General features: G+C 43.3%; 1 protein-coding gene across 1 annotated transcript in view; it reads left to right on the top strand.

The window, feature by feature from the left end:
• Nucleotides 1-15,444, top strand: part of LOC107109483 (ovomucoid-like) — a 48,616-nt gene that overhangs the window by 13,874 nt on the left and 19,298 nt on the right. The window contains exons 6-8 of the mRNA XM_015410121.1: nucleotides 4,507-4,536; nucleotides 7,056-7,186; nucleotides 7,781-7,844. Coding sequence (XP_015265607.1) covers nucleotides 4,507-4,536; nucleotides 7,056-7,186; nucleotides 7,781-7,844 — 225 coding nt within the window. The remainder of the gene's footprint in view (nucleotides 1-4,506; nucleotides 4,537-7,055; nucleotides 7,187-7,780; nucleotides 7,845-15,444) is intronic.

Here is a 15,444-nt window from a genome sequence, read left to right as displayed (position 1 = left end):
CCATATATTCATCAGGGATGTGATCTATGTCAAATCTGAATGGCCTAGTGGTTTCCCCAACTTTCTTCAGTGTAAGTCTGAATTTTGCAATGAGTAGCTCATGATTTGAGCCACAGTCAGCTCCAGGTCTTGTTTTAACTGACTGTATAGCGCTTCTCCATCTTTGACTGCAAACTATATAATCAATCTGATTTCGGCGTTGCCCATCTGGTGATGTCCATGTGTAGAGTCGCCTCTTAGGTTGTTGGAAGAGGGTGTTCGCTATGACCAGTGTGTTCTCTTGACACAACTCTGTTAGCCTTTGCCCTGCTTCATTTTGTTCTGCAAGGCCAAACTTGTCTGTTATTCCGGTTACCTTTCGACTTCCTACTTTAGCATTCCAGTCCCCTATGATGAGGAGGACATCTTCTTTTGGTGTTAGTTCAAGGAGGTGTTAGTTCTCGGAGGTACCCAGGAGTTTTGGCTAATGAAACGGGGGCTGAGACGGCTAGAGAGGCAGTGGCGGCATGGTCATAACAAAGCTACAAGAGCATCTTATAGGATGTTTATGAGATACTATGAGGTGGCAGTCAAGGCCGCAAAAAGACCTTACTATACAGCCATGATGGCATCCGCAACCTCACGCCCAGCCCAACTGTGTAGAACAATTTGGTCTATTACTGCTTACCTAGCAGTTCGAAAGCAAGAAATTGCAAGTAGATAAATAGGTACCACTTCAGTGGGAAGGTAACAGCATTCCATGCGCCTTGGTGTTTAGTCATGCCTCCTTTTCTTTCTGAGCAATTTTTTCTAACACTTCTGTTTGTTTTTGAAGTTTTTCCTTTTTTTGCTTCACGTTTTGCGAGATGAGAATTCCTCTCATCACCGCTTTATAAGCATCCCATACAATCTGTATCGGTGTTTCTTTATTTAAATTTTGTTGAAAGAATTGTTTCGTTTCTTCCTTTAACATCTCAATTACTGTTTTCTTATCCAACAAGTCTTCATTAATCCTCCACAGAAAGGGTTTTTTCCTTTCTGTGGAACTCCATACCACCGGATTGTGATCTGAATTACATCTTGGCAAAATTTCAGTCTTATGTGTTTTCATTGATAATTCTTCAGACATCCAAATCATATCAATTCTGGAAAAAGAGCAATGTCTATTGGAATAAAAAGTAAAGTCTTTCTGCATCGGGTTCCATTTCCTCCAAACATCTTCTAATTTTTCTTGCTTAACTAATTCAAAAAAATTCTTTGGCAGTTTTCCGCTGAATTCGTTGTCCTTTTGTGGTTTTCTGTCTACACGATCTATTGTCCCATTAAAGTCTCCGGCCATAATAACTTGCTCATAAGTCAATTGTTGTAATTGGTCAGTTATATCCTTAAAAAATTTTTCCTTTGCTCCATTGGGTGCGTACACGTTGATCAACAATGTTTTTTTCTGCTGAATCATTAATTCCACACCCACGTATCTGCCATCTATGTCCTTAAAAATTTCTGTAGGTTGTAACTCCTTCTTCACATATGTCACAACTCCTTTTTTCTTGTTTGAGGCCGCAGAACAAAATTCAATTCCAAATAAAGCATTCTTTAAATATTTTATATCCTGTTTTCTAATATGTGTTTCTTGCAAGCATATCACGTTGCATTTCTGTTTCTGTATCCAATGATTGATTCTTTTCCTCTTGTTTGGTGAATTTAATCCATTAACATTCCATGACAACAATTTGTACTCCATTATGCGTTTTATTTTAAAGTTCTCCAAAGACGTCCGCATTGTCCGCCTTAAATTTATAAAAGTCCATCATCGATCTGATCTGAATCCTCCCACCTTGATACGTAAAGGATAAACCTTGTGGAATCTCCCATCTATATCTGATGCTCAAAGCTCTGAGTTTGTCAGCCAAGGATTTATACCTTTTCCTGTCTTGCAGTATTGTTCTTGGGAGTTCTCTCATCACCATAATTTTGTTTCCCTCTATTACAAAAGGGACGTTGAATTGCTTCTTGAATATCTCCTCTGTTGTTGATCTTGTTACAAATTGTACAATTACATCCCTTGGTAAATTCTTCTTTTCTGCAATTCTGGAGTTCACTCTATAAATCAAATCAAAGTCTGAGTCCATTGACCCTTCTTCCTCGCCCAAAAAAGCCGTTATCACTTCCATCATTTTTTCTTTTAAGTTCTCATTCTCTGTTTCCTTAATGCCTCTGAATCTCAGATGAGTCTGCATCCTTCTGAACTCCATCATTGTCTCTGATCTTGTAATTTGTTGAGTCAAAGAATCTTGTTTCTCTTCTATTTTTTGTATCTTCTCCTCTGTCTCTGTAGTCTTGGTTGCATTTGCTTGAACATCCTTCTTAACTCCTTCCATTTCTTGCTTGATTGAAGTTATTTCTGTAGTAACCAGTTCCTTCAATGCTGTTATATTCTTCTCCTGGACTTCTTCTAGATGTTTCAGATGAATCTGAGTTTGCTTCTCCAGTTGGTCCCCCAATGTTTTTTCTATCTGCTCCCCCATGGCTTGTATTGGCTCTGTCATTCTCTTCAAAGTCTACGCCCTTGACACAAGGTAGACTAAATCGTAGGGAATTGGATATTGGCTGTGAGGCTTTTGCGAGCTATTCTGCTACAAATGATACAGTGAATGAACTCGAGGCTCCTAGCACTTCTTCTAGTCACATTATGGATTATTTCAGCCCACTCAGCCTAGAAGAGGCTGACAGATTGCTCCTAACTGCATGCCCTACCACTTGCCCCCTTGGCCCATGTACATCGTGGCTGATTAAAGCTGGCCATGAGGGGCTCTGGGGTGCCTTGCAGGAGATTATCAACAAGTCTTTCTTAGAGGGGCACTTCCTGGAGGCACTTAAGGAGACAGTGTTGCACCCCTTTCTGAAAAAGCCATCTTTGGACCCGGCCGAATTGGCCAACTATCAGCCGGTTTCCAATTTGCCCTATTTGGACAAGATAATAGAGAGGGCAGTGGCAATCCAGTTACAGGGTTTTCTGGATGACACTTCCATTCTAGATCCCTTCCAGTCTGGTTTTCGTCTGGGTCACGGGATGGAGATGGCACTGGTCCCCCTCACAGATGACCTCCAGAGGCATCTGGATCGGGGTGGGTCAGCAGCGCTGTTATTGTTAGACCTGTCAACTGTGTTTGATGTGGTCAACCCTCAGCTACTGATTCACTTCCTTGCTGACACTGGAATTCAGGGACTAGCCTTGCACTGGCTTGCTTCCTTTCTCCATGATCGGGGACAAAGAGTGGCGCTGTGGGATCAGCTGTCCCGAAGGCACCCACTGGAATGTGGAGTGCCCCAAGGGGTGGTGCTGTCCCCAATACTTTTTAACATCTATATGCGCCCTCTTGCCCAGGTTGCACGGAGGCATGGGCTAGGGTTGTCAGCAGTATGCAGATGACACCCAGCTCTATCTGCTGCTGGACAGCCAGTCTGACTCCAAACCAGAAGATCTAGACTAGGTGTTACAGCTTGTGGCTGGTTGGCTTTGGCTGAGCTGGCTGAAATTGAATTTGACAAAGACAGCGGTTTTGTGCCTGAGCCGCGGTGGTCCAAGAGTAGGGATCCCGCTTCCAATCTTTGATGGGGCCCCATTGGTGCCAGCGTCGGAGGTTAGGAGTCTGGGAGTGCTCCTGGATGTCTCTTTAACGATGGAGGCCAGGGAGCAGCCACTGTCAAGTCGGCCTTTTACCATCTTCAGCTGATTAGGCAGTTGGTTCCCTTTCTTGAACATGGTGACTTGGCAACAGTGATCCATGTGATGATCACCTCAAGATTAGATTACTGTAATGCCCTCTACATGGGGCTGCCCTTGTTGCAAATCCGGAAGCTGCAACTGGTGCCAAATGCCACAGCCAGGCTGTTGATAAAACTCCCTATTTGGGAGCACATCCAGCCTGTGCTAAAAGCACTGCACTGGCTTCCTAATTCTATAACCTTTAATCCTATGCCATCTATGGTAGTCTAATATGCTTTGCCACTCAGAGAAAGCATCTGCCTACTACTGATATTCTGGGTCTGAGATGATATATGCTGTCTCCTACTAAGCAGTTCCTTATATAGCTACCTAAGGAATCCACACTATTTTTTTATAAAACAATTTTTAATTTTAATTGTAAAACAAATATTGAATATTTTACCTTTCCTATACATAATTTGCATAAATCTTATTGGATACAGCAAATCAATTTAAACATAACTTTGTAACTGTTCAAAAATATAACAAGTCTTGATAATATGGATTTTTAGGGATTATCTCCTTTTCTGTTAAATAGTCCACTACAGGAAACCAGAAAATGTGAAATGTTTGTTGATCATTGTGCAAATTAGGCTCTGTTGATTGGCACATAATCTTACTTAATACGAAGTGTTTCCATAACTTGTTTTGCCACATTTGAAGAGTAGGACTTGGATTTTCTCTCCAATTTTTTGCTATTAAAATTTGTGCAATCGCTAAAAGATAAGAGATTAATTTTGTTTTATTTGAATTTTTTCCAGAACTCAGGAAATGTGAGAGACCTGATTCCGGTATGTTAGTCCCTGTAATTATGAATATGTTTTATAATTTGAAGCCAATTTTTTTCATAACTAGGCAAAGCCACCAACAATGTACATAATTTCCTATTTGGCTAGAGTTTTTCCAGCATTTTGGGCTTAATTTAGGATTTATACAGTGAATTCTTATCAGACGAAGGTACCGTCTATTTATGACCTTAAAAGAATTAAAATTTATAGCAAAAATCTTAGATGACATACTAGGAGATTTCCAAAATTCTGGCCAATTTGTTTCTTTTATTCTGTCTTGGCAGTCCGTATTTGATATTGTTTGGTGATTACAATGTTTGCAGAGATCAAGATTTATATACGTTTGAAATGAGACCTTTAATCTCTCCATTTTGTTTCTCAAGAATGAGTTCAAAGGAAGTTATGTCATGTAAAAGTTTCTGAATCTTATAGCATATGGACCATGTGATTCACTTGTAAATATGTATACCATGGATTTTTTTCCCAACTTTTGATTCCAATTCAGCTTTGTTGTACAATTTTCCCTTTTTTACTAAGTCTTTTATATGAGTTATACCCACTTGCTTCCATTTTTTAAAAACTAGATTTTCTTTGTCCTAGTGTAAACCACTGTTGGTTTATAAAAGTAGCCATTTGAGAGAGGTCAGGACAGAGGCTTTTCTTGTATTTATCCCAATTTTTTTTTAGTGAATTCTGCAAAAATTCATTTTCCTGTATTATTTTTGGTCTAAATTTTGTTTGATTCCAAAATAATTCTGAGAGTTGTAAGGGTTCGAAGCAGGGGTCGTTTCGTAGAAAAAGAGCTAGGGGAACTCATTAGCATAACTCATTAGGATATGCCACACCCCCTGACATCACCAGAAGTGTGTCATAAGGCCACACCCCCTGACATCACTGGAAGTGTGTCATAAGGCCACACACCCCGCCCCCAACAGTCCCGGCCGCCGCCGGCCTTGCAGCTCCACTGCCGAGCCCCATGAGGGGCCTGGCGGTGGACCTGCAAGGCCGGCGGGAGTGCAAGGAAGCCCCGCAAAGGCCCTCCGTGGCCCCAGGCAGGCAGGGGTGGGGAGAGGCAGGGAAGAAGCAACTTACCCTCCCTCTTCTCCTGCCTCCTCCTGGCTGAATGAGGGCCGGAAGCGGGGTGGCCGGAAGCAGGGGGCGGGGCTTCATCATGTGCCCCGCCCCCGTACCTCACCCGGGGGAACTGCGATCCCCCGCAATCCCCCCCGAAATGACCTCTGGTTCGAAGTATGATTCTTCAGTTTGTTTCCATTTGCAGTCTGTGGTATCAGACAAAATCCTAACTGTATCTGCCAGATTTATTGCCTCATAGTATGAAGTTAAATTAGGGAAGTCTAGTCCTCCCGTTGAAGATGTTCAAGTTAGAGTTTAAATTTTATTCAGGGAGTAAGGAATGCACATTAGATCTAGTTATCCAGTTAATTTTCTTTTGTACTGTCACAGTCATAGACCCTTGTCTGTCAAAGGTATTGGCTGAACAAACAGCAAGCCTGCCAATTTGCTTTAGTTTTCAGACTTGCAGAGTATGTACAGATTTTACTTTCTCAGCTGTGTACTCCGTATCCCAACCTCAGATAGCCTCAACCCAAACACCTCTGAATCTCTCAGATGTGGGTTGCATGAGACTACCTGATCTTTCTGAGAGTGCTTAGATGAGAAACACAGAAATTGTATTTTGATCTTTAAATAAGGGATAAATTATGTATTTCTGTTTCTGATTTCATGTACATGCGCAAGAATATTTTGTATCATAGTGATCCTTTCATATTTACTAATTTCAAGAATTAATAGATTGATCTAAAAAAAACTTAAAAGATAAAAGAGATCCAGTTTGATGTAGTGGTTAGGCATGCCGACTCTAATCTGGCAGCACCGGGTTTGATTTCCCACTTCTCCACCTGCAACTGCTGGCATGACCTTGGGTCAGTCACAAGTTTTTTCAGAGCTGTTATCTCAAGAGCGGTCCTCAAAAGAGCTCTCTCAGCACCACCTACCTCACTGGGTGTCTATTGTGGCGAGGGGACGGGAAAAGAGATTTCTTAACTGCTCTGAGACTCCTTCAGGTATAAATCAAATCTCTTCTTCTTCTAAACAGAAGTGATATTTGGCTGGGATGCAAGGATTTTCCTTGAAATAAACTTCTGACTTCTCTTCAGTCAGAGAGTTGTAACCTAGAGAGCCTGGGTATCCAAGAAAGTAGACATCTCAGTATAGCCCTGTGATTTTGTGGGGAATGTCCTGCTTTGGGACAGGCAAAGAGACATTTTGTTTCCATGAGCCTCTTTTAAAACGAACGATTCACTTAAAGGGGGGTTCACCTGCTACAGTACAATCATGTACATAGCCCATCTTCCTTGTGTGAGAGAAAGGAGAATTTTGAAGACAAGGGTAGCTTCAGAGTATGATCTTTTTACTTTATGTATGCACTAGAAATAGCTGGAATCAAGGGTGGTACAATTATGTAGCAGATATCTGGGTACTATATTTATCTTCTTTTACAGCTTGATTGTAGTCAGATTCCGACTTCTATGGAGAGACCGGAGAAGCTTGAATGCCCATCCATTCCTCATCCAGTCTGTGGCACAGATGATCAAGAATATGTAAATGAATGCATGATTTGTCAACATAATGTGTAAGTACTGCAGATATAGGTATCTTTTTGGCAATAAATATTAATAATATCTCATTATATCCCGTCATTACCTCACAACATCAGGGTTGGGGTGTTGTTTTTTTAGTAATCTCAGATGTTTTTCTTCATCACATTTGCATCCTAACTTTCTACCATGGAACTCAAGGTGGTTTGCATGGGAACTCTATCAGCACTATCCAATGGTCTAGGTATAGTGATTGACCCAAATTACCTTCTAAGCTTCAGTGAGGATCTGTATCCAGGTTTACTTAAGCTATCACTTAGTCTACTATACTACACTAAGGGCAATCTGTTAATTTCCCCTTCATATGTATATGTGTGTGTGTGCATTTGTGCATGCATATGCACAGTGGAATAGAGTCCCAACAATATCAAAATATGGCAGGAGGATCAAGAAATGTAATAACAATGAGGCACTCATTAAAAAAAACAACATTGGGGTAAAGGTAGTAGAAGTTCATCAATTGAAGCTTTCAAGGCTCAGAAGCTCAAAAGAGGTGGTTTTATCACCCAAAATATAAGGAGTTATTTGCTAAGGTTCCTAACTCTTCTTTCATTCTCCCTCCTACTCAGAGACCACAAGACAAATGTTGGCCGGAAACATGATGGGCCGTGCATGAAAGAGAACAAAGATGCGGTAAGGAGACTAAGAATTTTATGGTTAGAAAATAATAGTGGGATCCTCATCCTCTCTAAGAACATTGAAGTCAAGGGTGCTTCTCTAAGAACATTGAAGTCAAGGGCATTAAAAAGTTGTCATTCTAATTATGACTGCATTGTAAATCTGTAGAAAAGAATGACAAAGTTTAATCAATCAACAGCTAATGTAATCAATTTGTCAATTTCAATCAATTTCTAAATCTGCATTATGGCGCAATATTGTACAGGGAAGCTGCCTAATCAAGATTCTAGAACTGCAGAAAGGATACTCATGAGATCATTACTCTTCTCTTGCCACTGATCAGGGAAGATCCAGTCTCCCAACACACCAGCAATTGCCTACCATCCCTGGTAAAGGCTGTAACAGGCTAGGCCTTGGAACACCCTAGGCTGATAGTCCTGGGCGATTTCAGTGTCCATGCTGATGATGCACCCTCTATGCAGGCAGAGGACCTACTGTCATCCATGGCAGCCCTGGGACTCTCCCAACTTCTAACGGCCCCCACTCACCGGGCTGGGCACAAGGTCGATTTGATCTTCATAATGGGGGTTACAGTGGACCGGATCACTGCTTCGGCAGTGCCATGGTTGGGCCTCTTTGCCTTGAAGGCCCATTTAAATATTACACCCCAACCCTGTTTTGGCAGCGAGCCAATTTGGGCTCGCTCATGGAGACAAATGGACCCAGTGCGGCTTCAGATGGCTCTTCGGGATCCAAAGCCCCCTGGCGCCTTGTTGGATGAGCTTGTAGAGGACTGGCACAGCCGACTCTCGACAGCCATTGACAAGATTGCTCCCCGGCGCCCTCTGCATGCCCAGTCTAGACTCGCTCCATGGTTTACCCAGGAATTGTGACTTATGAAACGGGGGGCTGAGACGGCTAGAGAGGCAGTGGCGGCATGCTCATAACAAAGCTACAAGAGCATCTTATAGGATGTTTATGAAATGGCAGTCAAGGCTTCAATAAGACAGTATTATACGACCATGATTGCGTCTGCAAGCTCACGCCGAGCCCAATTGTGTAGAACAATTCGGTCTATTACTGCTCTGTCACAACTTAGACTAAATCATAGGGAATTGGATATTGGCTGGGGGGCTTTTGCGAGCTATTTTGCAGATAAAGTTTTGTTGCTCCACCGTGACCTTCCTGCAACAATTGATACAGTGAATGAACTCGAGGCTCCTAGCACATCTTCTAGTCACATTATGGATTATTTCAGCCCGCTCAGCCTAGAGGAAGCTGACAGATTGCTCCTAATTGTACGCTCTACCACATGCCCCCTTGACCCGTGTACATCATGGCTGATTAAAGCTAGCCACGAGGGGCTCCGGGGCACCTTGCGGGAGATTATCAACAAGTCCCTCTTAGAGGGGCACTTCCCAGAGGCACTTAAGGAGGCAGTGTTGTACCTCCTTCTGAAAAAGCCATCTTTGGACCCTAGGGTTACCAAATGGGCCCGGGGGGCGGGGAATCCCCCGCTTCGGAGGCCCGATTTCCACCGCGGCGGAATTGGCCCCCGGGGGGAACCCCGCCAGAAGTGATGCAGCCACATTGCTGACGTTGGGGGCGTGGCGGAGCTCATCGGGGGGGGAAATCTCCTTTGCTAGTTAAATAGTGAAGAAAACAACTCACTACCCAAGATTCTGTTATACAGTTGAAGTGACGTAGGGCAGTACCCCAAGTATTCTTTTGTGGCTTAGAGGAAAACAGTTCTAGAGACACTTTGCAGCAATAAGGGAACCAGAGTGTGGATATATTTTCATCTTTAAAAGTTGTGCATTTTAAAAAACAAAGTACTTCTGTTTCAGGTCTGTAGTCTCACATCATTCTGTTTTCTTACTTTTTAACTCTTGTCTTTCTAGGAAGAGCCTTGAAAGCGCTTTCTCCTCCAACATTTTCAGACTACTTGATCGATGACCAGGAAACCTTTTTTTCTTAATTACTGCTAGCAGATCTTTAATCAGGGTGTCTCATTTGGAATTAAAACATTTAAACTGCAACTGTGTTTTTGTTTTGTTTTTTTAATAGTATAGAAATGTATAGATAGTATTTTGTCTTTCACAATACCAGGTATGTGTTTATATGAAGATTTGTTTGGGGATAGGGGGTTTCAACCTCAAGGCACTTCCACTGAGAAGCCCCTGTTCTTAATGGGCACACTGTTGCTTTTGTTCCATATGCTCCTAGTCTGCTACATAATCCAGAAGCTCACCCAAGGCATATCAGTCATAACTGCTGTCCTTCTTTACCATTTCTTGGAATATGTCACACTAGCCCTGGGCCACCAATTTTTGCCAAGTATGAAAAAAAGAGATAATAGACCAGGAACAAAGACATTGTTCAAGAGGTTCCAACTTGAGGGTATATCAGGCAACAATTGCAAAACAAGCAATTTTTCAGACTGTCTCTGAGAAAGAATGTTACTGAACTTATAAGTTGAATTATGTCTGTCTGTGTGCGTAATGTCTCCACAGTGAGGACAAAACTATAGACATCATTTCCCCCTATCATATTAGCAAAATTTGGGCAGCTGTTTTTGCATCCAAGTTGTATAAATGGCATAAATGTATAAGTGACATAAAATGGCATATAATTAAGTATGGAATAAAAATGCCATAAACCAATACTAGCCATTTGCCTATTAAAATGTGGTCTTCCTGACAATTTATAAAAGTTTACAGAAACAAAGAAATGTACACTTGTGCGTTCGTATGTCTGAAGACAATTGCTAGACAGAAAACTTTTTCAGTGCCACTCCTATTATGTGCAATAATTTTCCTGAAGTTGTTAGGAAAACTTCCACATTGCTAAGATTCTAAAAACTTTTGTAAGGTGGGGATACTCAGGAACTTTGAAGAAGGCAGTAACAGCTATTGGGGGTATGCCAGACAAAACAAAAAAGTCTTCACTTGCTGGCAAATGACACGTATACAGGGTGACAGATGAATCTCCCTAGGGAGTTCCAAAGTTTTGGTGCCATAACAGAGAAGGTCCTTTCTCAGGTTACCATCTGTAGAGTCCAAGTTGGAATGGATGCAAGGGATTTTATCTGCAAAATACTTAGCAACAGGGCTATTTTTGGGCAGGAACGCACAGAAACGGAGTTCCGGCTGGCTCCTGAGTTGGCCACGGCCAGCAGGAACTCATTAGCATAATAGGCCACACCTAACAGCAGATACTCATTAGGATTGGCTACATTAGGGGTGTGTGGCCTAACATGCAAAGAAATTCCTGCTACAAAAAAAGCCCAGGGTTTTGACAACAAAATAAACAGAATAAGTAGCAAAAGGTGGGTGTGGGTGGATGACCACACTTCTGGTAACATGTGGGGTGTGGCCCAATATGCTAATGAGCTGTGATGTCAGGGGTGTGGCCTAATATGCTAATGAGCTGTGATGTAAGGGTGTGGCCTAATATGCTAATGAGTTCTTGCTGGGCTTTTTCTACAAAAAGAGCCCTGCTTAGCAAAACGATCACAGTGGGCTGCAGAGCAGCCCAACTCCTCCTGTTGGCCAGATAGTCTTTCAGATGAGTTCTAACCTGTGCCTTATTGGATTCATTTTAAGGGGCAACCAAAGTGAGGAATGTTGTCTGTGTCAGCAAAGCTGACAGCAATATTTATGTGGCCTTTGCTTCCCTTTTTTGTTTAATTATGTATTCATTTTTAAAATTCATTTATACCCCATCTTTATCCCCAATGCAGACCCAAAGTGGCTTATATCATTCTCCCCTCCTCCATTTTATCTTCACAACAACTCTGTGAGGTAGGTTAGGCTGAGAGAGGGTGACTGGCCCAAGGTCACCCAGAGAGTTTCCATGGTACAAGTGGGGATTTGAACCTGGATCTTCCAGATACTAACGTGACACTCTTAACCATTACACCACACTGGCTTTCTAATTCCCTAAGGACTGTAAACTCTGTCAAGAAGCTGAACTCCTAGCATAGTCATTCAAGGTGGAATGGTCACAGCTGAGACTAAAATGTATCAACCCCCTTTGATGACCAATGGCCACATCAACAGAAGAGAACAGACAGTTCTAATGGTGATGGGGGTGGAGGATGGTAAACCACTAGCTAAGGGGCGGCAGCAGTAGTGGAAGTTGAAGTTGGATCTGTCATATACAATAGCACTGACACTTCAGCTAATTCTGGTTAGTACTGCACAGAAGAAGGCAATGGTAAACCACTCCTAATCATCTCATGTCTTGAAAACCCCATAATGAAACAATCCAAAACAGGGAAAAAAACCATAGTGCTGGAAGACAGGACCCACAGGTTGGGTGACACTCAGTTACTGTGGAAGAGCAGAGGACAAGTATGAACAGCACTAGTCTTAATGACACAACTGGATAAAAGCCAAAAGGACATTAAGTTGTTGATCTGAATGGATGCAAAAGGAAAGTCCAAAGCTGTTGGACACATATAATAGGAACATGGAGTGTGAGAAGTGTGGATCAAGGTGAGCTCCAAATCATAAAATGTGGAATGGAATGTTTCAACATTGCAATCCTGAAAGTGCGTGAGCTAAAGTGGACTGGATTAGGGCATCTTCAGTCAGAAAATTACAGTGTTTTACTTGGGATATGACTAACAGAAGAAATGGAATTGATCTAATAGCGAGGTGAAATTTAGCAATCAGGAGCTGTTATGCAGAATAATAAGAACATAAGAAGAGAGAGAGAAAAAGATAAGAGATTGGATTTATATCCTGCCTTTCACTACCCAAAGGAGTCTCAGAGCAGCTTACAAACTCCTTTCCCTTCCCCTCCCCACAACAGACACCCTGTGAGGTAGGTGGGGCTGAGAGAGCTCTGACAGAAACTGCTCTTTTTCAAGGACAGCTCTTATCAGAACTATGGCTTGCCCAAGGTCATCCAGCAGGTGCAAGTGGAGGAGTGGGGAATCAAACCCGGTTCTCCCAGATTAGAGTCCTCACACTTAACCACTACACCAAACTGGCAAGAACATAAGAGAAGCCAATGTTGGATCAGGCCAATGGCCCATCTAGTCCAATACAGTGGCCAAAAATACCAGGTGCCATCAGGAAGCCCTCCCACTGTGCATCACTTTGCACTTGGCCACATTGAACTCCATTTGCCACATTGATGTCCACTTGCCCATCCTCGACAGATCCCTTTGGAGTGCTTCATAATCCTCACTGGTTGTCATCACCCTGAACAATTTAGTGTCATCTGCAAATTTAGCCACTTCACTGCTTACTTCCAACTCCAAATCATTAATAAACAAGTTAAAAAGCATCAGACCCAGTACTGATCCCTGCGGTACCCCACTGCTTACCACCCTCCACTGAGATAATTGCCCATTTATACTCACTCTCTGTTTCCTATTAATTAGCCAGTTTTTGATCCACAAAAGGACTTGTCCTTTTATCCCGTGACTATTGAGCTTACTTAGGAGCCTTTGTTGAGGAACTATCAAAAGCTTTCTGGAAGTCAAAGTAAACAACATCTATTGGGTCCCCCTTGTCCACATGTTTGTTCACTCCGTCAAAGAACACTAACAGGTTAGTGAGACAAGATCTTCCCTTACAGAACCCATGCTGAGTCTTCCTCAATAGTTTTTGTTCATCTATGTGCCTATTAATTCTTTCCTTAATAATAGTTTCCACCAACTTACCTGATATCGAAGTCAGACTGACTGGCCTGTAATTTCCCGGATCTCCTCTGGAACTCTTTTTAAAGATGGGAGTGACGTTAGCTACCTTCCAGTCCTCAGGAATGGAGGCAGATTTTAATGAAAGATTACATATTTTTGTCAGGAGATCCACAAGTTCACATCTGAGTTCTTTCAGAACTCTCGGATATATGCCATCTGGGCCTGGTGATTTATCAGTTTTTAAGTTGTCTTAGGATCTCCTCTCTCGTCACCTCAATCTGACTCAGGTCTTTCAACACCGCTCCCAAAATCAGTGGTTCTGGAGTGGGCAAACACTTCTCATCTTCCATAGTGAAGACAGAGGCAAAAATACATTTAGCTTCTCAGCCATTTCCCTATCATCCTTCAGTACTCCTTTTACCTTGATCATCGATGGACCCCACTGCCTCCCTGGCTGGTTTCCTACTTCTAATGTATTTGAAGAAAGTTTTGTTGTTGGTCTTTATATCAATCAGACTTCATGAAGAGCCTGTAAACATACCCATCTTCCTACTATAGATATTGAAAAGGAAGAAATGGAAAGCTTTTGTGCAATTGTGTGTGTATGTGTATAGTTTTATTTTAGAAAACAAAATAATAGGATAGAGGGGATACAAAAAGGTGAAGATGGATTATATAACACAATCGTATATATCAAGGATAATTATATATTACAGAGTGTATAAAAAAGAAAATATTACTCCCCAACATCCCCTTCATTATAATTTTTAAGACGTTATCTATAAATGGCGGCATTTCGCAGCACTTTCTTTCTGCCGGCGCCTGAGCCAGCCAGCCAGCCCTCCACCTCGGCACGCCCTGGGACCACGTGCCGGCAGAAAGAAAGCGTCGCGGCCTCAAGTTTGCACACGAGGGAGGGGAGGATTGTGTGAATCATTCCCGGAACCTGGAGTTCCACCGCCAGCTACCTTCTGGGAAACTCAGGCGATGGCGGTCCCCTCCGGGGCCCATGCAAATGGCAGGCTGCCCCCGGGGAGGGGGGAGGCGAAATGCTGCCATTGCTTGGCCCCCAGAGGCTGCGATCTCTCCACCGCTTCCGCCAAGAATCATTCACACAATCCTCCCCCCCAGTGCGCAAACTTGAGGCCGCGGTGCTTTCTTTCTGCAGGGCGTGCTTACCTCCTGCCTGGCGGCGCCTGCAGCAGCTCCAGCGGCCTTGGCTCCCCCGGCAGGTGGTGGCAAGCGCGGCCCCGATGCGGGCTCCCCTATTCATGTGCCCGCTCTGACGGCGCCTTTCCACGCTGGCCATGGGTCACTGGAGAGGGTCCAGGCAAGCAGGAAGGACGTGGAGGGATGCAGAGGGGAGCCTTGTGGATCGGCGTTGGCTTTTGGTGGGGGGAGGTGAACTTCAGCACCCCCATCCAGGGCCTGCCGCCCCATCCAGGGCCTCCCGCTGGGTTCCCAGTGGGGCGGTCTTCAGGCCCCACCGGGAGGTTGGCACCTGCAGCCTGCAGCCTCACCTAGGGCACAGCCCCGCCTCAGGCCGGCCCTGTGTATGAGGAATAGGACCTGTAGACCACATCCATCTCCCTGTAAAGATATTCCACTTTCAAATCTGTTACTGGGGCTAATGCTTCACTCAGTAATTGCTTCAGATTCTCTCCTTTTAATTCTGGTACCCCTTGGAACCGTAGGACCAGATTTCCTTTCTCCATCTGCAGCTGTAAAAGTTGTGATTCTTCCTCAGCTTGTTTCATTTCCAGCTTTTGCACCTTTTTCTTAACTCTTTTAGTGTTGCCGTCCATTTCCTTCACCTTCTCAGCTGTTTGCTCCATTACTTTTAAAGACTCAGTCAATTGGAGCTGCTGAGATGCCATACTCTGACTTATTGTTGACAACTGCTGCTTGATATTAGTCATCTCGTCCAGCAGAGGGTGCAAGGAATCTGCCAACATTTTA

The sequence above is a fragment of the Gekko japonicus genome, unplaced genomic scaffold, assembly GCF_001447785.1.
Source record: "Gekko japonicus isolate JY-2015 unplaced genomic scaffold, Gekko_japonicus_V1.1 scaffold510, whole genome shotgun sequence".
Lineage (NCBI taxonomy): Eukaryota > Metazoa > Chordata > Lepidosauria > Squamata > Gekkonidae > Gekko > Gekko japonicus.
The sequence above is the reverse complement of the archived record's forward strand: the minus strand, read 5'-3'. Positions and strand labels throughout refer to the sequence as shown.